Source organism: Diuraphis noxia, unplaced genomic scaffold (genome assembly GCF_037042655.1).
Source record: "Diuraphis noxia isolate RWA-SAM2 unplaced genomic scaffold, SU_Dnox_SAM2 contig0001, whole genome shotgun sequence".
NCBI classification, from domain to species: domain Eukaryota; kingdom Metazoa; phylum Arthropoda; class Insecta; order Hemiptera; family Aphididae; genus Diuraphis; species Diuraphis noxia.
Window position 1 is genome coordinate 66497688 of NW_028301711.1, and position 23488 is coordinate 66521175.

Genomic DNA, 23488 nt, shown 5'->3' on the forward strand with positions numbered 1-23488 from the left:
GAAATTTAAATTTTTACAGCATTGGATTTTCACTTTTACCGATTTCCTTATTTTGGTGTAACTCTAAAACAAATTACCACAGATACTTGAAATTTTGACTGAATGTTTATATAGGCATGTTATATATTTGATACAATTTTCAAAATATTTAGATTTGTTTTGAGCTGTTTACTGACATTTTAATTTTTCAACTTTATTAGTTTTTTTTTTCTATAAATATCGATAAAAATTTATTTGTTCGGTAGAAAAGCTTGAAAATTTAATACAAGGCTTCTAACACATTGTAACAATAGAAGTAAAAAAATATTAAAAATTCGTAGGCACAATTTTTTTTATAAGCATTCAAAGTTTGAATTTTTACAACATATTATGTAAAAATCACGAAAATTCGTAAATTATTTTGTGCTAGAAATTCATAAAAAATTTTCCTTTTATATCTAAGATTTGAAAATTTAATACAAGGCTCATTATAAATTTTTACAATAGCAATTGAAAAATAAAAGAAATATATAGTTACAATTTTTTTTTATAAGCATTTAAAGTTCAAATTTTGACTAAATACGTAAAAATTACGGCAATATTCAAATTATCTTAGATAGAAATTCATAAAAGTTTTCCTTTTTAATTCTAAGATTTGAAAATTTAATACAAGGCTCCTAACATATTTTTACAATAACAGTTTCAAAATAAAAGGAATACATAGTTACAATTTTTTTTTTAAGCATTCAAAGTTTGAGTTTTGACAACATATTATGTAAAAATCACGAAAATACAGAAATTATTTCAAACTAGAAATTCATAAAAAATTTTCTTTTTAAAACTAAGATTTGAAAATTTTTAATAATCTATAATATATCCTAGACAGATAAACCGTCTTCGCTCAGAATCGTTTTTCGTATACAATGATATAATATCATTGGATTCAAATTTAATTCCATCCATTACAGTAACCCACTTGTAACCTACTGTACAGCAGAGCGATATACACGACTTACCCGCTTTTTTTTTTTGTTTTGTTTAGAAACTACACATAATAATCGTGGTTATATATATATCACATATAATCTCAAGACAAAGGTAGTTAAATATTTTTTAGGGAATTAACAAAATTTAAGGTTTCATCAATTAATACTATATAGTATATACATTATCGAAAAACATTAACAGTTAAAAAATCTATCTACCATGACGTGCTTGTTGGTGTTTGACTAATAACTAATAAGTTAAATGTAGTTTTGATAACAAATAAACATTTTATATTTTTAAGATTGAATTATTACATTAATAATGTTTAAAACAAAGCATTAGAAATTAAGAAAAAAATATTGTAATAGTTTTAGAACAATTCAAAAAACCTAGCAAAAATGTAGACTGGACCAATATTATAATGATGTAGAGTTTAAAGCGGTAAGTTGGGATATTGTTCTATGTCATATATCTCTCCGTCTCACAAAAAAATAAGCTAGATACTATAAACATTAATGCAAGATATGGTATAAAATATTTTAAGGATAACATAAATGACAAAAAACAACAATTTGATTCATTTAGTGTGTTTAAGAAATAGTAGCTTTCCTCGTTTGATTAATACACTTTTAAAAATAATTCAACTTAAATTATGTATTATTAGAATTTGTTTTTAGGGTTTTTATCGCAACAATATTGGAATTAAAAATATATATTGTGTAAATATATTATAAAGGCTGCATTTTGAAAGATTGTGATTTATAAGTAGTTCATAAGCATTTTACTTTTTTTTTTTTTAAATATAAGCTATTTATATTAGAGTCCTTAGTGGAGTTACGAAATCAATTTTCAATCAGTATTTGCAATTAAATATTAAATATTTGATTTGAATATAAAAAATTAACAAGTTGAATAGAATATTTAATTAATGCTATAACTGCAATAGCAGAACCAATTTATTAGTAAATATTTTGACTATTCAAAAAGTTAAATGTTTTAAAATAAATATGAAATTGATAAATTGAATAATAACAAATTATATAATTATAATATATAAAATATAATTAATCGTTAAAGTAACTTGTTAATCTCAAATTACAATTTTAGTCACATAATATACTATTTGAGGATATTACTACTAGAATTACTTTCAGTGACTACACAAAATTAGCACATGGTCAAAATTAAATAGTTGGTTAATATCTCTTATAGTTAAATTACCACTATTTTTTTTACAACATATAATTTGTATTTGCATCCAACAATCATTATTGTTCATCAAAATGCCTTTGTTCAATTGTTGTTAAATGTTTTTCAAAGAGCATTTTCTACACATGGGTCATTATTTTAAATAGATGATGTTACCAATTTCTCCACTTCATTTTAATATGAGTTAAAGGTTATGATAATAACCATGTTAATAGAAAGGCTTTAAGCTTAAATCACAGTTTTTAATATATTGGAAATTAAATTCAATTATTGCAACAAGTTAAAAAAATTAACCACAAAAATTATTTAACACATTTGTTATAATAAATTATGATAATTGTATATATACACAGGAGAGGCCATCATAATAATCATAATAATAAAATGTACAAAAAAAAATATATACATTATTATTGAGGTCTTTAAACACACTCAATTTCTCATTATTGCTGTTGCTATGTTCAAGTTGGCATACAAAATAAATCATTTACGTTAAGTTTATATAAATGTAATAATAATAAAAGTAATAATAATGATAATGATAATAATAAAAATAAAAATAATAATAATAAATTATTAAATATTGTAGTATGCAGTGGTAGAGACGGATTATTTATTATTTTTCAATTATACATGTTCACGTCTATACAGTTTTAATATAAATATATAATATATACTATATATATTTTAATAATACTTATAATATTGTATACACGCACAAATTAACTATTTTTATTTTTACATTATTTTCAAACTTAAATGTTTGGGTGTTATTTAAAAACAAAGTGAATACACATAAAAATAATTATCTTTAAGGATTATCAGTCTGCTGTTAATTTTACATAATTGGGAGGCAGCTTAAAAAAATAAAAATTAAAAAAAAATGGGAGAGGATTAATAATACAACACACATAATTTGCTAATATAAATAATTGTTATTGCTTTGGAAAAAGTCAAATTATTGTTATTTACTTGGACACAAAAAATTGTTGAGGTCCTCCTCCACCAGGTCCCGATGGACCACCCCCTCCACCTCGAGTATTGGTGGCATATAATTGTTGTTGGAAATTATGAAATTGCTGGGCATAATTTGGATCTGCTGTGGTTGGACCGATAAATGAATTTGATGCAGGGGGACCACCTCTAAATCCCACAGGACCACCACCAGGTCCTGGACCACCTCCGCCACCCATTGATGGCGGTAAAGGTTGTGTAGCATCTGGTGGACCTGGTCCACCCATCATTCCTCCACTTTTATGTTGCTGAGGTGGAGGGCCTCCTGAACCACCTCCCATCATCATCATTTGTTGCTGTGGGTGACCTCCTGATGGATGATGGAGAGGCCCACCACCACCAAACATGTTATCTGAAGGTCCTCCATTATAGTTACTACTACTCATTCCCATCCCACTGTTACCACTACCTAGCCGTATCATACCCCCTCCGGAAGTACCACGCATCATTCCTCGACTATTATTTGGACCACCGGGAGGCATCCCACCTCCACCAGGAGGACCACCACCACCACCACACATCATATCGTTAATTCCACTGCCGCCATTACTATTATTGTAACCACCACCGCCAGAATTTGGAAAATATTGTAAATTGTGAGTAGGTACTTTTCCATCGAGATTAGACAATGGATTTCCACCACTGCCCGGTCCACCAGAAAACCTTTGCAAAAAATCTAACCCAGGTTGTTGCTGTTGTTGTTGATTTTGAGGAGGAGGCGGACCACCTCTAGGACCACCACCCCTGGAATTGTTGGGTAAGTATTGTATTGTGTTGGGTGCACTAGGTTTCACCTGTATATTAGCACCACCATTATACAAGCCTCCGGGTCCACCTCCAGCAGGGATCCTAGGCATTAATCTTTGTTGTTGTTGCTGTTGGTATTGTTGTTGTTGCATCATTGACGAAGATTTTGGTGATAATGGACCTCCACTAACACAGGAATTTATCATCATACCACCGTTCCTACCTCCACCTATTGGAGGCATTCCCATTGGTAATCCACCTCCTGATCCCATCGACATTCCACCTCCATTAGGACCAGGTGGTGGTGGCCCTTGTCCGATCCCCGGTCCAGGTCCATACATCATTCGACCACCACTACCAGGAGGACCACCCATTCCGCTGTCATGCATTCCACCACTGCCCATTCCTATTGGACCACACATAGGATCATTATTACCACCCATCATGTGCATTGGTGGACCACCTCCTCCACCAAAAGGTGACATCATTCCACTTCCAGGATGGTGATGTCCTGGACCACCAGGATGATGTAACGAAGGTACTCCACTGCCATGGTTAACAATCGGAGATGATCCTCCACCAGCCACATTATTAGCCAATTGTTGGTTCATTTGAGCCAATGAAGATATCGGATCAAAATGTTTCATTGGTTGCTGTTGTGATGTTTGAAGACTAGCTGCGACTGCAGCTGCTGAGGCTGCAGAAGGGTTTAAAGGCATATCACCAGGACGAACAATATTATATGATTTCATATTTGAATCAGTCATTATCATGTCCATATTATTTTGAGATGTAGGGACTCTAAGATAATAAAAACATAACTATATTAGAATGATTAATAATAATTACATGATTTATTTTAAATATGATTATTACCCCTAAACTCACAAAATAAAAGACATTTGGCTTTATCAGTTTTTATAAGTTGATAAAATATATTTAATATATACACAATAGGAACTCATCTGTGTGTATCATTAATTGTTAAATTTTTTGTAAATAATAACAAAATAAAGCAATTACTAATTTATAACCATAAAATTATGCTTTGGCTAAAGGCATGAAAATTAAATTTGAATTTCCAAAAACCATAATACAAAAAAATTTAATATGATGAAGGTAGATTTAGTTTTTTAATATTTATTTTTTTTTTTAAATATTTACTATACAAAAAAAATATATTATGAAATTTTTCATTAGAATTGTTATAAAAATTAATTATTACAAATGTTAAATACTTTAAGCTAGTTTGTAAAATAATACCAACACAAAATTAATAAAAATATAATTATAAACCAGTTATAGAATTGAAATAAAGTTCTAAATAACTGCAATAACTACAAATAAATAAACAAATGCAATTTAAAAATTTGATATCCAGTGATAACTAAATAACCTAAATTTTCGTATTAAATAAATATTTGATATAATTACAAAAATTTGATGACCATATTCTAATATTTTATATATTAGTACAATTCAAATAGATTGACTTACGAGGGAGACATTGTTGAAGTAGTTGTAGTAGTAGAGGATGACGAATCTTTTAAACCTGTATTAGGTTGTTTTTGAATGGTAAGTTCTTGACCATCGAATGTATTAAGGTACTGAATGTGTTGAGGAGAAGGAACAGGCATTAAATTAGGTTCATCTCCTCTTTTAGATAGCTGTTTATTGTTGTGACAAAATAATCCGTCTAAAAAGGTAATGATAAATAGTAAGTTACAAAATAAATTAAAATTATATAATTTATATTTAACAAAATACCAGGAGATTGTTGACCACCACCACTAGGTTGACCCGGAGTAGCAATATTAGATGAGGGTGAAAATTCATTGGACATCGGTCCTTTTTGTTGTTTCATAGATGAACAAGAATTGTGACCGGGCGACATATGAACTGGTGTACCTGGATTACTGGATTGTAGTCTTGATCCATTGCTACCAGGAGATCTTACAGCAGTTGGACTCATATTTGATGATGGTCGACCACCAGCTGGAGAATTAAGTGCTGAACATGTGCGAGGAGATGGCAACGACAAATTGCTATTTGTTACTCCAGTACCATTGCCAGCCAATGGTGAGTTGGGGCTACAACTTGGTACAGAAACAATAGGAACGCTAGCAGATCGAGCTACTGTTTGATGATAAGAAGGCGGTGGACCACAACGTCCTCCATTATCTTTCTTTTTCTCATCTTCATTGCCAAACATTGATTTTGGCCAATCAGATGAACATGATGTTGGTGTTTTAGGTGGCAATAAGAGGTCACCTGCAGAGTTGGTTGCTGCTGCAGCTGTTACAACAGCATCTACATCCAAATCATCATCAATAGATGGCATTAAATCGTCCATACCACCACTTCCACTGCAATTGTCTAATGGCCCGCCAACAGAAGATGACGATGTGACAGGCGGAGGTTGCTGTTGAGAAGGTCCTCCACCACTATTTGAGTTTTCAGGAAATAACACTAGTTGAAGTTTACGTAAAGTCGCTTGTTGTTCTTCACGGTGTTGTCTTTGTTGTGGAGTCAAATTTTCATCAGGTACTTGAACACCTAAATAAATAAAAACATTAAAAAATGTGTACAAGGCTTAAAAAAAAGTTTAAATGTTACCTCATAACTTAAATTAAAAAAATCTTGTTGGCTCAATAGGTTTATATCAATAAATATTTATTGTTTTACAACAAGTATAGAGAACGGATTACTTAAGGGGAATGGAAGCGGCGATTTACTATCTTTGTCTAACATACATACAACATAGGATAATAGAGTTCTATGTCCAACGTACCGATTGTTCTAATCAAGCGATAAGAATTTTGAAAACAGATTTGAATTTGTTCTCAAGTCTTCTTGAGATCGACTTCCCCACATTATTGATTTTTTACTTTAATCTTCTCCAAAAATTAAAATATGTCAATTTTTTAATTACTCTATTTTAGTGTATCGTTCTTAGGATTTTGAGAGATAATATCAAATATGTGGGAAGATTGATCTCAAAAAGACTTGACGACAAATTCAAATCTGTTTTCAGAATTCTAATCGCTTCATTATATCAATCAATACTTTTGACATAGAACACGCATATAATCCTATGTTGTGTTAGACAAGGACAGAAAATCGCCGCTTCCAATCTCCTTAATACACATCTATTGTATTTTTTCATCATTTAAATGAAGTAAATGAAACATAATTACATTTTTTTTCTCGAGTCTTTAAATTTTGGTAACTATTTTAAACTAGTATAACTATTTATAACTGTTTATATACTTATTATTATAAACATAATCACACTAGAATCGTTTTGTTAAAAAAGTTATGAATGCAGTTTATGATTTGCAATTAAATACTCACCAGTTAATGAATGGTGTGATGTTGCTCCTAGAGAAGAGTTTCCACTACCTATAGGATCATCAAAGTCAGCTAAAGATGGCATCATAGAAGCTAAAGAATTGTGGCCACCTGGTGAATCACCTGGGCCTGAAGGTACTGATACTGGTGGTCCACCAGATGATGACATAAGACTATCCATTGGGGATGGTTGACATTTATTAGGGCCACCCATTGCCATCATATCAGACATACCATGGTGGTGAGGAGGCCCACCCATTCCGAGAGAACCTCTATGGTGAAGTGCACCAGAAGGATGATGTGGAGGAGGATGGTGAGGATGATGTGGACCACCACCCATCATTGGTCTATGATTACCATCCATCATATTGGATGGGTGATGTGGATTTGGGTGGTGTTGTTGATGATGTGGGCTGTGATGATCCATTAAATCTAAGTCCATACCGTTCATGGGCATTCCACCACCACTACCAGGCCCCATAGAACATAAATTTCCTAAAATTGAAAATTCAGTTGTTTTAGTAAGAGCATTTAAATTTAATCATTTCAAATAAATACCATGTTGATTCATCATTGAACCAGGACCAGGACCCATCATTGATTGATTAGAATTATTGTTGTTCATTAACATTCCAGGACCCATTGGTCCTCCACCGCTATGATTTGACATACCCATAATGCCATTATTCCCTGGACCACACATTGAACCCATCATATTATTATGATTTGAAGGATGTTGTAGTTGTTGAGGTCCAGAATCATTGATATTGTTTCCCTTAAAAATACAATGAAAATTAAATTGTGACTTTTTGGTGTTTATTATAAATAGAAAAAAATATATAATAGTATCAGTATAAATATAGTGGAATAACATTATTTACCATTCAACAACAATAATATGTTCTTTAAGAGGACGCCACAACCGCATATTTTTGTCTCAGTCTTGCAAACGCGTAACACATCAAATTTACGTCTTATTCCGTTAACTTAAAAATTATAGTAAATATACCTGTTTTGAAACTAGATGGTAAGAACATTATCTGTTTTGCTGGAAGTTACTTTACGATAATTCAGTTATTAAGTAAGTTATACTTGTAAAATAAAAATGTTCATAACTCAATTAAAAACCGAATCACCGCAGAAAAACTTTCAACAAATCACAGATAATATCGTTCTCATCTAAAACTAACAGGTCTATTCACATTAATTTTTACGCTAACGGAATAAGACGTGAACTGTTGAGCATAAATTTGCTATGTTCGTAAGACTGAGAAAACAAATGCGGGCGTGTCGTCCTCTAAAAGTGGAAACCATATGAAATAGAAGATGTAATAATAATTAGATTAACTGAAGAACTAATTATTATTGAACCATACATAGTTATAAAGGACCTATAATTGTCTATGTCGTTGAGTGTTATAATTATTTAAATTTAAAGTTTTATAAGTTATCAGCCAACATTTTCACAGGCTCAGAACCAACTGGCCACTAAATCCCGAAAGTAATATAAATATTGTACACCGCCTAAAAACCAACCAGTGAGTAACCTATAGTGTTTGTAAACATACGTATATAATTTATTTTTTACACTTTGAACTAAAAATATTCATTATTATGATATATAGTTCGTAATTATAAAAGTTAAATTAGTCAAGCAAAAGCAGTGTTTATAATTGTATGCAGTTATTTTGAAATATCAAGACCATAATGAATGGTGTATATTATTTATTATAATAATTACAAAACATAGTTTATTAAAATTCAAAAAAAAAAAAAAAAACAATACTTTTAAGATAATAGCATAGTAAAACAGTATAAAGTTAAAAAAAAAATCATTAGGTATTTTAACTTTGTTTAATGAAAATATATTTAAAAAAAATTGAGTATTAAGTTCATAGATCTTTACACAATTACTTAAACAATTCAAAATGAAATGATTTCCCAATAAGAATCATAAGTATTGTGGATGGGTTTTATACCTTAAATATTTTTATGCCAACATTGACAACCTTTAGGTAATGAGTTGTTTGTAACATTTAGCAATCAGTAATTCCATGAAGATACATTAATACTTTTATCAATACATTTGTATAACTTAAAACTAAATCAGATAATAATATGCTTGATTAATTTTATACCTGATGATGATTCCACATAGGCATTCTTGCTCCAGGTTGTTGTTGCATCATTGGATTTTCCATTGAGGCACCTGATGGACTATTGCTGTTTTTCATTGCTCTTGAATAAGGTGTACCACCACTATATTTTGGTTGTCCACCATGAGGAGCCATACCTTTATTAAGTTGTTGTTGATGTTTCATTTGTTGCTGGGATGCAACTACATTATTCATCCACTGTCCAGGGTTTTGCCTATTGAACTGGTTAACTTTTAATGGATGTTTCTAATAAAATTAAAAAGCGAGTTAGATTTTATTTTTACATAGGTTATTAGGAATTTCTTATAACATATTATAAAAATATTTCAGCATACCTCTAAGAATTTTTTTGTTCGTGGTTGAGCACAATGATAAGCTATAATAGTAGGATATTGGCCAGCTAGTACAGATTCAGCAGATTTATTAGCTAAGCTCGTGGAAAATACAAAAATCTGACTTTGTTGTTGCATGTATTGTTGTTGGGCATCCATATTTCCACTAGTTGTATTTGATTGTTTGTTTCCTGGAGTATTTGCACCTAAGACATTGCTCATTAATGGTTGTACTCCACCAGAACCATCAATTAAATCTGATGGCCCTCCACTGCCACTACTCATTGAAGATAGTACAACTCGATCGCAGGATTCTAAAAAAATATTGTTTAATGTCTAAAATTAAATAAAATAATAAAAGCCATACCAAAGTCAGATTCAACAGTAGTTGTGGTTGTGCTTGTAGTATTGTTATCTTCTACTTTAATGCCACTGTTATTACTGGTATCTTCGTGCTTAACTGAAGAAACCATATAATAGTTTTAGTACTGGCATTTTTTTTTTTTTTTTTTTTTTTTTTTTAAGGAAATAATCTTAAATTCAAACTCACTTTGACTAAGGCAAATATCATTCGACATTAGCTGTTGTTTTTGATCAGTGTTAGATGAACCTGGAGAAGTATTGCTACTAGCACTTCCACCAACGCCACTTTTATTATCAGCTACATCCCCGCCAGCATTATCTATTAAAGCTGTCATATCAGATTCTGTTTTGATAATTCTATTCAAATCGTGATGAAGTTCACCACTATTATTATCAGGTGTTTTGATCATTTGGTTATCATCCCCGGCACTAGGGTCCACTTCACTACTAAATGATGAAGACTTGTTTTCTATGTATTGCTTCTCTTTGATCATCACACGTGTGAGCTTATGTGATAATAAATCTTGTGGAGCTGTAAATAAAACATTAACCAAATTAATTAAATAGCTAGGCATTAAATAAACAATTAAAGTTATCAATGTATATTTAATGATTCAGCATATAAAATAGGGTTTATCAATGTTATATGTAATTAGTGAGGAATTAATCTTAAGACACATATATTAAAATAGATTTCAAATTTTATTTAAGTAACATATTTTAAACAAAATCTAAATAATAAAAAGATTTTTTTTATTGAATAATTAATATAATTGTTGTTTATATTAATTAATTAATTTTATTTATTCATTAAGTTTTACCTTAAAGGATAATAGGGTACAAAACACTTAAGCATAAAAAAAATACAGAATACAGTATGGAACATAAATTTAACAATTATTAAGTATAAATTCAAGAGGATATTATACAATATGATAAAGAAATATATTAATTAGTAAAAGGTAGGTTAAATGAATAAAAATGCTTAGTAAAATTAAATATTAATGTAGACAAAAAATTTAATAACTGATAAATAGGTACCTAGGTATCTTTCATTCGTTAATATTTTCTTTGAAAAAATCAAAATTAGAGATGTATTAAAAGAAATTAGCATACAGTTAAGTAGATTGTATCTAACAAAATTATTCTCGCTTGAATTAGTAAAAATTGGAGACTGAAAGGCATTATAGAATGATAATTTGAGACAAATTTTTTCAAGTAAATCAGGGCTGTCTACCTTATTATTTAATAGTTAATAGATAGATAAATTGTACATCTGTATTTAGTCGTTTAAATTTTTAAGTATAGACTTTACAAATTATCGTGATATATTTTACTGAATAACCAACCAAACCAATTCTATGAAAGAATCAGCTTTGAACTTTCTCAAGTTTATCTTAGGCCTATTTGAGTTTGGTGTCAGCCAATAAGGCCAAATTCAATAACAGATTTTATAAAAGAAAGGTATAAGACAATTAAAAAATTAGGATTATTAAATTCAAAGCAATTTCTCATCATGATCCTAAGTTTTGAATAACTTTGGATACATATTATTAGGTTAATATCTCGATTAATATGTTCAGTGGCAATTAAGTACTCTGATAAAGTAATTCCTAAATGATGAACGTAATCATCATTTTTTTCAAGGATAAAATCCCTAATTTCATAATTAAAAGGTATTTTTCTTTACAATATCTATCATGAATTTCATTGACAAATGAGCCAGAAAGATAGAAGTTAGATGTTAGAAGTTTTTATAAATGCTTATCATATATAATTTATTATGAACATATTAAAATAATTGATAAGATAGAAACTAATTATTTTATTTATTTTAAATTAATTTAAAGTCAATTTAAAGTTTAATGCTAAATATTCTAAGAATAAATATGTGGTTTTTACAATACTTGCAAAAAAAAAATGTAGGCATGAATTAGAATGACACAATAAAAAAATGTTAACAGTATTGAACACGTATAATTAGTACAAAGAAGAAATTATTGTGTAGGTAACAAATATTAAAGCAATTAAACAAATATATATGTGATAAGTGATAGATACAGAACTATTTGGAATAAGATCATGATTAGTAATTGAATTCATAAGCAAAAACACAAATAAAAGTATTATAGATAATAAAACCATAGATAATAAAACCAAAGAAATTTTTTTTTGCTATACCCGGCTATACCTTTAACATACCTATAATCAGCAAATTTAATAATTAAATGATGATTATAATAATTAGATATATAGGTTATAATTTATAATTAAGGATTAAAATTAATTGCATTTGCAACTTTTTTACACTATGATTTTATGTTTTTAAATGTGTTTGTCAAAAATAGAGCTTAAATTAAATTAATTTTTTTTTTACCAGATTAGTAAAACCACAATTTTTGAAAATGTTTCATAATAATATATTAACAACTATAATATAAACATATAAAATAATGTTAAAAGCATAATTTTACAATTTTTTTTCTAGTGCCACAAAGTTTAGTCGTCAGAGGTGGTATATTGAACGGTTTTATTATAGATTAGATGATTACACCATTACTGGTTGATAACATGCACTAACTTAAATAAACTTTTATACTTAAAACACAAAGTTATGTATTTATACTCAAAGAAAAACATATTATTTTCCGATGGAGAAATAATAAAAGAAGAATATTATAATACAATTGATTATAATGCTACATGTGCTAATAAAAATAAATAGTGGATTCCTAAAAATTAGTAGCTCACATGTTGGAAAAGATTGACGACAACACCTTGGTTTAATTTTTTATCATTGTAAAATTAATAAAGAAGTTTGAAAGGCACAATGTTTCTATTTACTATCAGTTAACAAAGAATAAGCACATAGTTTTTCTATGTGTGCAAAGTCCATTTGAACCCAGTTTCACTACTTGACAAGCTACAGAATTTGAAACATTTTGGTTATCTATCCATGGTAAATTAATACTTAATGTAATGAATTAGATAAAATAAGTTCTACTATTATTATATTATAATGTTGGTAGGTACACTGATTAAAATTAGATATATATTTTAACTAAAAAATATTGATTAGGTAGGAACGTTTTAAACATATTAATTTATTTTTTCAGATCAAACAATCTCATTAATTGTGGACAAAATAAGAAGTTAATTTCAATTAAATTTATAATATACAATAATTAAGGGCATAGAATTCATGTAACTGCTGGTATTAAGTACTTGACTATTAGTTATAATCATATTTAATTAACATTTTGATAGGCTATTCGGAGTGTTTTCGGGTTGAGTAATCATATTTAATTTATATAGTCATTTTCTTAATATACCTAAAATATTTTACCAATTTGAAAGTACCTATTTAAGTTGTTCTTAAAAATAAAACTGTGAATTGATAAATATACTTAGAAAACTTAATAAGTTTATATTAAGGTAAACTACAAAAGTGAAATTCAATATTTTCACTTTTAAAATAATAAATTATTATTTTAGTCAATAATAAATAATTAGGTACTAAAAAGTTGTGTTTGGTACACAACATATTAATAGACAGCTAGGTACCATATTATTAATCAATTACTTAAAATACATCAGTTCCTATATAATATTAATGTTCATGCGGCAGCATATTAAGGTTATGTTTATAGATTATGAGCATGGTTGGGATTTTATAGCATTTGCATATTTCTTATGAGATGCTTAAAAAGTAGCAGAGTAAGCTAAAAATGTGTTTCGTGATACAGAGAACTCAAATTAAAAATTTTATTTTGCTTTTTTTTGCATATTTTCCTATTTTTAGTTTTTAGTGCTTTTTTTGGACTTTTTGAGACTTTTTTGCATTTTCACATGTTTTTGAATCAAAATCGGTCATATTTTATGAAATTATATTTTAGTAAACGTGTTTTAAAATTTTTTTCAATCGAATTATTACGATAATTTCGTAGTAGGTATTTGGTTCTAATTTTTGTTATCTGCTGATTTTGTTGGGTTTTTTTTTGTCGATTACTATCTACTGCGATTATTAATCGCCGATTATAAACGAACAAGCGTTGTAGGTATACTTAATTAATTTTAAATTTCTAAATTATTGAATATGAATAATTGATGATATGAATAATTTGTAAGTGATTAAAACATTATTAATTACCTTTTAATTAATAAATTTCCTTTTTTTGTGCATATTTTGTTGTTTTTATTGCATATTTTTAGGGCATATTTAGCAATATATAAGGTTATATTATAGCGCATATTTATGCAATTTCAAGTGCTATAAAATCCCAACCCTGATTATGAGTATTGGGTTTTTTTATTTTTAGTTAACATAGCATAAGAACAGAAAAAAAAATGTTCTTAATTATGTATTATAAATAAGATAAAATATCAAATATGTAGAATGTGTGACATTATGATAAAGTATAATCCCAGATTATATTTCGTAGAAAAGGATAATTTTGTCTTTACTTATTAGTTATTATTATATTAGTAAAATAATTTGACATCTTAAGATAAGACTGCAGATTGGCCTCTCTCGTTATACATCTACAATATACTATACAATATATTATTATTTACCTGGATTACTTATAACTAGAGCGTGGATATTTAGGTTTTTACATATTTTTATTGGCTTTATGCAGCTCTACGAGGATGAGAAATGTGGACGATTTATCCATCAAAGAGTTCGTAGGAAAAAAATTATTTTGCATATTAAAGCATATTTTGGACATTAAAGAATATTTGGCCTATTTTACATATTTTAGAATATATTCTATTATTGTTTTTAAAACATCATGTATATTGTTAATTTCTCAATACCCCTGGACATACCTACATTTTATATTTATGGAACTTGCCTGAAGACTAAGACGGAAAAATATACTGTTTTAAAATATTGGGATTTAACAATTAAATAAAAAATGTAGCATTAATTACCTTAGTTAAAGGTTTTATTCTATGTTTTATTTCTATGCGATTTCAGTAAAGAAAATAAGCCTTGATAAAAGAATGAAATGGATAGATGGTATTGATTAGGTTTGGGACTTTTTGCATTTGCATATTGATTAATAATAACTGCAGAATAGTCTTAGTAAGACATAAATTTGTTTTAGATTACAGATTGAAGTACAAAAATTATTATTGCATTTTCTGCTGTTTTCTGAGCAAAACACATATTAGACAGATGTTATCAATTTAATTGTTATTTATATCATATATACACAGTTTTAATTTTATGTTGAGTAAATTTATTTTAAAAGTTAACATTAATTAATTTACTTTCATGCATAGGTCAATATATCTAATCATTGAATGAATCAACACAGGGAAACAAGGAAAATACATATCGTTATTTTTCTGTACAACTCAGTTCACAAATAAATATTCAATTAGATAATAACTTAACTGGATTTGGAACTAGGAAAATACCTAATTGTTCATGTGTATACTATCAGTTATCATAAAACGTTTAGGGTTTATAAAAAGAAAAGAAATATTAAGATTGTTTTCATGTGCTGCTACTTTTATATATCGTCATTTTTGTAGCTCTCGTAATTTCAAAGATCCCGAAAATAATGAACAATACACACATCAGATAATATATCAAAATATTTGGAGAAAATATTTTTCAAGTAATGGAATAATTTTGTTTTGTAAATTATTTGGAACGAAAATAAATAAAGATAGGCGATATTTGGTTAATTAACATTTGAAGATGGAAAAACATAAATTTGCCAAAAAACATAAGCAAGATCAGATAAAAAATCGAGTAAAAATAAATAACAACTAGTTTGTACTGCTAAAACTTTAAAAAAAGGTTCTTATAACCAAGATTTGTGTAATAATTTGCTCTCTGCAAATATTTCTTTAAATAAATACAACAATTCTACATTCAGTGAATTTTTTATTAAAATACAGTTAAGGCATTCCATTTGAGTCAACTTTGCAAAAAGGTTACGTCGACATGTTTACAATCAAATACCAAAAAAAATTTGAATGTATTTTGATGGAAAAATAATTTGGGTAACCACAGATTTAACTGTTAGATTTTTAGCTAATGCTTATTCAATTTATTTGATAAATCAATGAATATTTTATGGCCTGATGGTGCTAAAAACAAAAATGCTCTGTTATTCTAGTCTAACGCTGCCTCTTATATGTCAATAAATTCAATAAAAACATTGTACTTGAACTATTTCACAACACTTGTATAGCTCACGTATTACACAGAGTGGCTGAAACTGTTCGTATTCTAAATCCTAGTCTATAAAATTATTGCTAACATAAAAAACTTTTATTAGAAAAGCTCCATATTTCACATTCAAAATTTTAAGTAATATTGCCTCATTATTATTTGTTATCTGAATCGGTATTAACAAGATAGGGCACGCAAATTCAAGCTGCTCTTCATTATTGCAAAGATTTTGAGATCGTAAAATTGATAGTAAATTCATTAAAAAAAGATGATACAACATCAATAGAGACTTTACAAAAATATATCGGTTAACAACATATTCAAATTCAACTTCTGTTTATCAAATCCAACTTCTCATTCTTACCAAACTTGCAATAATGTATTTTGAAAAACAAGGCCACTTGCCAGTTCTATTTTGATAATAGAGGATACAAACATAAAATTAATGCAAATAAGTGAAGCTTAAGGAAAAACGGCAAAATAAAAAGAGAAACTGTGTAGCAAAAAAATAAGGACTATAAATTAATGGTTAAAATTAAAAATATTTTGTCTAAGGACCAAGAAAGTTTCAAGGGTTTACCAGAAAATTTAATATTAAATCACTTGGTACATAGGTACATTTTAAATATGCACCAATAACGTCAGTAGATAAGGAATAAGCGCGTTTTCGCGGAGATACCGAGAGCAAACAGTTTGCTCAACTTTGCCGATTGTTTACTGATATGGCATATCAAATTTGTTCATCGCAAAAACGCGATTTGGTCTAAAAGTGATAAGTTCATTATAAGCATTATCAAAGGTACCAGAAACACTAAACAACTTGAAATAGTCGTTTAGTGATAGCACCAAACATTTTAGTAAACAGTAAATAGTTTTGACATAAAATTATCGCCAAAACGGATTTTAGTAAACTGTTTACTCTTAGTACCTCCGCGAAAACGCGCTTAATGTTTGTTTCAATTTATAAAAATATGATGAGCAACAACCTCCGTGGATTTTAATTTGATAATATCAGCAAATGTGTTACTGTAGGTAGTACAGGCAAACTTTACAGATAAAAAATTCATTGTTTTTAGATTTAATATTAAATAAAATACCAAGCCTTTTTTCATTGTAGGAGAAAAAGAAGATATAGAGTAATATGTTTAACTACCTATCTATAGATAATATTTTTGCAATTAAATAGTCTAAATTTAATAAATCAAAATCAAGATTAATCTTGATAAATCAATTGATGTCCCATTTACACTAAAAAAGTCCATAAGGTTCCCCTCTATTTTCAAGGAATGCCAATTCCAATATCCTCAGAAGTAAAATACCTCGGCGTCCTAATTGACAAAAGATTGACCTGGGGTCCTCATATCAAGTCAAAAAGAAAAATTCTCAATAATCGATTCCACTTACTTTGCCCAATACTGAAATCAAAATCACCCTTACACACAATGATAATTATCTACAAATCCTTATTGCAGCCTATCTGGGCTTATGCAATCCAAATCTGGGGATGTGCTAAAATATCTCAAATACATACCCTCCAAGCCTTTCAAACTATCACTCTCCGCATTATCTCTTCTGCACCTTGGAACGTATTAAATTCCACACTTCAAAATGACTTCAAAATAGAATCAGTAAATCAATTAGCCACAAAACATTATAAAAAATTTCACTCTAAATTACAGTCTCACTTTAACCCTTTAATCGCTGAACTTGCTTCTAACTCACTTCCTAGTAATCCCCCACGCCGTCTAAAGGGAAAATGGTGTCATGAATTATTAAATGATTGATGGTTCAAACCATTTAATTTATGTTAAGTTAATAATTAATAAATAAATAAAATAACATTGGGTGATAGACACTGTCTAGGTGGCCTCCCTTCTCATGTGTTGAGGTTGTAAATTTTTTTTATAGGTATATGTGTTCAAATTTGCTTATTATACCTTATAGATAGTTCCTTATAGTATAGATTGTAAAATTCTTTTTAAATAAATAAAATATCTTACCTATTGATAAAAAAAAAATACCTAATAAAAAATTTAATGAATAAATCAAATTTTTGAATTGCCATTGAAAAAAATATTCAGTTCCATATTTATTATATTTTAAAAGTAGGTATATTTCTCACAATTTGTCTGCAATAAATCTCAAACTCTAGAAATTATGTATTAGAAGTGTACCTAACAAACAGTATTTATTAATAACTACCTACGTTAATATTATGGTGTTAAAACAGTTTGAAATTAAACTGGTTTTAAATTATTACTACATAATGCGAGCATTTTAACGCCATCATATAAACGTAAAAAAGTGAGCAAATTAAATGTTCACAATCAAAGTTGGTAACACATCTGTAAATTTGGATGGATAAACTTAACTAAACCGAAAATGTACAGTGGTAACATATGGAACTTAATAATGGTAATCAGAAATAACTGGAGTAATAACCAATAAGCACCGAATATACAATTTTAAAAATCCTCAAAATCAAATCAATAAGAAAATTATTATTATCAATTAAAATGGCAAGAAATATTATATGCTGAAATTAAGTACATAGGTACATTAAGATAAGTATGGTGAGTTAACTGGCATAGGTACTAATCAAAAATAGAATCATTTAATATTTAAACCAGACTTTAACCTTTGTCCTTGCCAATTCTATGTACTTAATTCTTTAAAAAAAAATACAAACTTGAAAGCTTGGTATAAAGTAATTATAAAAACAATATAGAATTGAACATATGTACATTATGCATGCATATTTTCTTTAAGAACGATTAAATACATACAAATAAGAACATAACACTAAATTTAAGTTGTTTTAACTGTGAAATGACCTATATAATTTCCCTAGCCTAGAGGTAAAAGTGTAAATAGATGGAATAAGATCTTTCTAAGGCTTTGGATTTGACATTAAACAAAAAATTAACGGCACCCATAAGCAGGTAAAAGCATTATGTTTCTTGAGGGTAGTGCAAGTAATTAGACGATTATTACTGGTCAACAACACCAAACAGTGATGTGTTAAAAAATTAATTTAAATTGACATAAAAATATGTAGAGACCTACAAACAAGCAACAGTCAAGACGTACACAATGCTAATGTAATACACAGAGCACCTAACCTGAGAAAACTTAACAAAATGCAACTAGATGGACTTTACAACTCACATGGTCAATTTAAAATCACTGTGATGTAATGACGGAAACTAGACGAATGCACGCATAGTCACCATGCGTTATGGCACGGTCCTGCATTTGTTTCGGCCATTTCTTTTGCCACCGCCAGTGTCATCCGATTGCATTTGGGACGTTTCTTGAAGCATGATCTTCACAGCCTGTGGACTGCGAATGCAAGTGACAAGACCATTAGCTAGTCGGACGCGACCTCCGGTTGGGTTAGCTCGACGGACTTGGCTAGCTTACCGTAAAACGTGCGCGACGGTCATCGGGCGCCGAATCAGCCAGGGCGGTATGGATCAGTGACTACAGCGACGGCATGTCACGACGAACGTTCAGTATACGGAGACCGGTGAGGCGGCCGACGACGACGACGACGACGACAACAACAACAACAACAACAACGTTAACGCACGCGCGTACAAAACCAACGTGATCAGAACGATGACGGTCGCGGGCGCTCTCGCTCGCTCGTCACAGAGACGGCCTCGGAACGCGCGAAAACGTAGCGACGACGGGACGGCGGGATGACCGCAGACAACGGCCGTTTAAACCGTATGGCCCAACGACGCCGAAAATTAAAAGCGAAGACAAAACACACTTTACCGGACGAAATGGCTCTGATTCGGTTCGACAGCGGTGTGCTGGTTGGTTGATGTCGCTGGTGACAATAATAAAACCCAATGTTACACACACACACACGCACGCGCACGTACACACTTGCTGTCACGCACGCACGCGCGGCAACTCCGCACACACGCACACGCACGCACACACGCACACGCACGCGCGCACACGCGATAATAACATAAACCGCCGTGGCGGCGAGTGGCGGCGGGACGGTCGACGATTTGTGAATGGGCGAGCGGGGTGGTGGTGGACCGCGTTCAACGGCGGGACGGGGGAGGGTAAATAAATAAAAACACGGATACGGCGGCGGCGCGCATCGGCCATTTTGACGGTAACCCGGTGCGTGCCGTGCGTGGACGTGGAGGCGAAAACGACGCGCCGACGAACGGTGTGCGTGTTTGTTGCCGTTCGTGGAGGTACCTCGCTACCGCCATCGAGAACGAAAGAGTCCTTAATTGCGCACTGCTCGACGACATGGATGATGGATGATGTGATTATGATAAAAAATGGGTAACGATATTAAAACCGCGTCACGGCAAAGCAATAATTTTGTGTTTTAATCATGTCGCATATTGGTTTCAAACAATAACATTATAGATGTTATCATGTTATGGTATAATTCTAATTTAGCAACCTATATCGATTTTTTAGATTTTTTTTTCAAAATTTCCGTTCAAGGATGTTTTATAAGTATGTAAACAAAATCGGACAACGTTTGTTTTGAAGTTATCGGTTATTGAAACTTCAAAAAGTATACTTATAAGTACCTATAGTTTTTCTACATCGCGATTTTTTTTTTAAATTCTCTGAATTAAATAATTTCAATAATTTTAATTTTCTTTCACATTTTTATAGTCCCTGTTTAGGTAACTTACTGTAGTTTTGCATAACAAGTCGACGGAAAACTTCAAAAGTATGTTTGATCGGTAATAGTTATACATTTTGATTTTACCAATAAACTGTTGACCGTTAAAAACCAAAAATTTTGGAAATATTTAATTGTGAATAAATAACTATTTTTATAAAACAACCGTGATACTTGTGGAAAATTTTTATTATATGAAGTTTTTCACTTATAACTTCAAAATGAAGTTTGTCTGACTTTTTACTTTCTTGTAATACACAATAAAACATACATTTTTCTTTCTTTACCGTTGGGTTGCATACGTAATACATATTATATACCATGACAAAATGTTTGATCGATTCTTAAAAAAAAAACAACAATAGTTTCTTAACAAATCATTTAGTGCACAGGCTTTAGTTTTTTACGCATACCGATATACCTACATATTTACCTTCTTTAAATATGCATGATTTTGAAAAAATAAGAAGGAACCAAGAGGACACAGTGAATGTTAGATGAAAAAGCGTTATACCCAATATTAATAGTCACATAACTGCCGTGTGGGATTTTGCCACATACTCTCTCCAGTAACAATTACACCAAAACAATATTGAATTCGTTCAAAAAATATTTACATAAAAAAAAAAAAAAACACTTATTTATAATGTTCTTAAATAATACTTTTTTATTAATCATCTTCATTTTTTAAAATTAAATGTTTGTTGAAAAAATACATACCTATAATAATAATAAAAAAAAAAATCATTAATAACTTTTAACAATTTATTTTTTTTTCATGGGTAAAAATAGCTAAAATATTATGGCTTTTTCATTTTGCATCAAAGTTGGTTTGACATAATAATTTACTATAATTCATTAATGAAAGTTGCTTCCCCGTTGTTCCGTTTAAATAAAATAGATGGGGTACTCTCAAAAAATTTTAAAAATAAGGGGACTCCGTCCCACTGCGTTCCCCCAAAATCAAGCACCACTTTTATACTTATATACCGAGACACTGAATTGACTGATAGGAAGGGTCATGGACCAATTGCGCCTAAAACAAAATTTGTATTTTAGGGTCAATATACCAATTGCGCTGTATATATTTTACGGTTAGTGTACCAATTGCACTTGTATTCAAAGTTGCCTGATATTTATTGATCAATTGATTACTGGCTAAAGTGACTGTTTATAATATATTTTATAACAGTATCGGGAATTTTATGAAACGTATTATTATATTTTCTTTTATGCCAAACAAGCTATCAAGTACATACGAATATTTTTTATTTCGAGCTTGATTAGTAAATGTGCAACGGTTTTAATCCAAAAACAGTCGCTGCCGATTTTGAACAAGCTATACATTTTGCAACTAAACAAGTCTGGCCTCCAATACATCTAGTGGGACGTAGATTTTATCTATTGCGAGCTTGGTGGAGGAATATTTAAAGTTGTGGACTACAGAGTATAAAAACCCTAATTTATTCTGAAGTAGGAAAATGGCTGCATTGGAAGTAGGTATGAAATATGTTATTAAATAAGTACAGGTAATAGTCAGTGCTCACACTAGTTTAACTACGTAGGATTTGAAAAAGGTCCGGATTTTACAAAGATAATCGTTTAACATGGTTATATTGATACAAAATGTTATATTAGATTACACTCCTGGCAAGGCTGGTCATTAACGAGTTAATAAGTTAAAAAGTTAAGTTAATTTTAACTTATTAACTTAACTTACTAGTTCACTGGTTTAATTAACTTAACTTTTTTCTCTCTACGTTAACTTAAAATCAACTTCTACTTTTTTAAAGCCACTAATTAAGTTAATTTTGAATTTTCGTTTTATCTAGAATATATTTTACCTATAGTCTATAATGGTTCGTCAATTTAAAATTCGTAGAATATTAGAAAATATTGTTGGAAAAAAAGAAGATATTTTCGTAATTATTTTTATAAACAACAACTAATAGGTTATATTAATTAAGTATGTACTAATACTACTAATTAAATAAAAAATTACAATTTATAATATAGACATAGCATTGTAACAATGTGACATTTAGTCGCCCGTATATGACCGTATATTATTATATACGATTAATTTACCAAATCCCCTTAAAGAAGTATATATAAAAAACAATACTGCCGTACCTTCATTTTCACACATCGAGCGGCTCTTTAGTACTGAAGGACAGTTGCTTAACAAAAAAAGAGGTTCAATGGTAGATCAAAATTTTGAAATGACTCTGTTATTAAAATTTAATAGATACTTTGAATAAACCAGCAGAAAAGTACTAGTTTTTTTATTCCTTATTTTTAAATGTTTGATTTATTTATTTTTAAATTGTTAAGGTTAAGCAATAAAGTAAGCAGTAAGCACATTTAAACTAAAATAAAAATCAACTCAGACTCCAGAGTGAAATATAAATATTAAATAGAGTTATAAAATGATACAGCCCTATAACAGTTTTTAAATTATATACATCATATTAATATACGCATA

General features: G+C 29.6%; 1 protein-coding gene across 2 annotated transcripts; it reads right to left on the bottom strand.

Moving 5' to 3' along the window:
- Window positions 1-2477: 2477 nt before the first annotated feature.
- On the bottom strand, window positions 2478-20190 carry lgs (BCL9 domain-containing protein legless). Of its 2 annotated transcripts, XM_089215692.1 has the most exons (11): window positions 19755-20190; window positions 19500-19673; window positions 10326-10670; window positions 10143-10235; window positions 9779-10089; window positions 9426-9689; window positions 7846-8062; window positions 7291-7782; window positions 5704-6492; window positions 5434-5632; window positions 2478-4737 (listed from the first exon to the last, which is right to left on the bottom strand). In XM_089215692.1, the coding sequence occupies exons 3-11, from the start codon at window positions 10630-10632 to the stop codon at window positions 3144-3146; spliced, it is 4266 nt and encodes a 1421-aa protein (XP_089071818.1). In that variant the 5' UTR covers window positions 10633-10670; window positions 19500-19673; window positions 19755-20190; the 3' UTR covers window positions 2478-3143. The 2 variants fall into 2 exon arrangements, with proteins under 2 accessions (XP_089071818.1, XP_089071819.1); XM_089215693.1 differs by lacking the exon at window positions 10143-10235 and having other exon boundaries at window positions 19500-20190.
- Between the last annotated feature and the right edge of the window lie 3298 nt (window positions 20191-23488).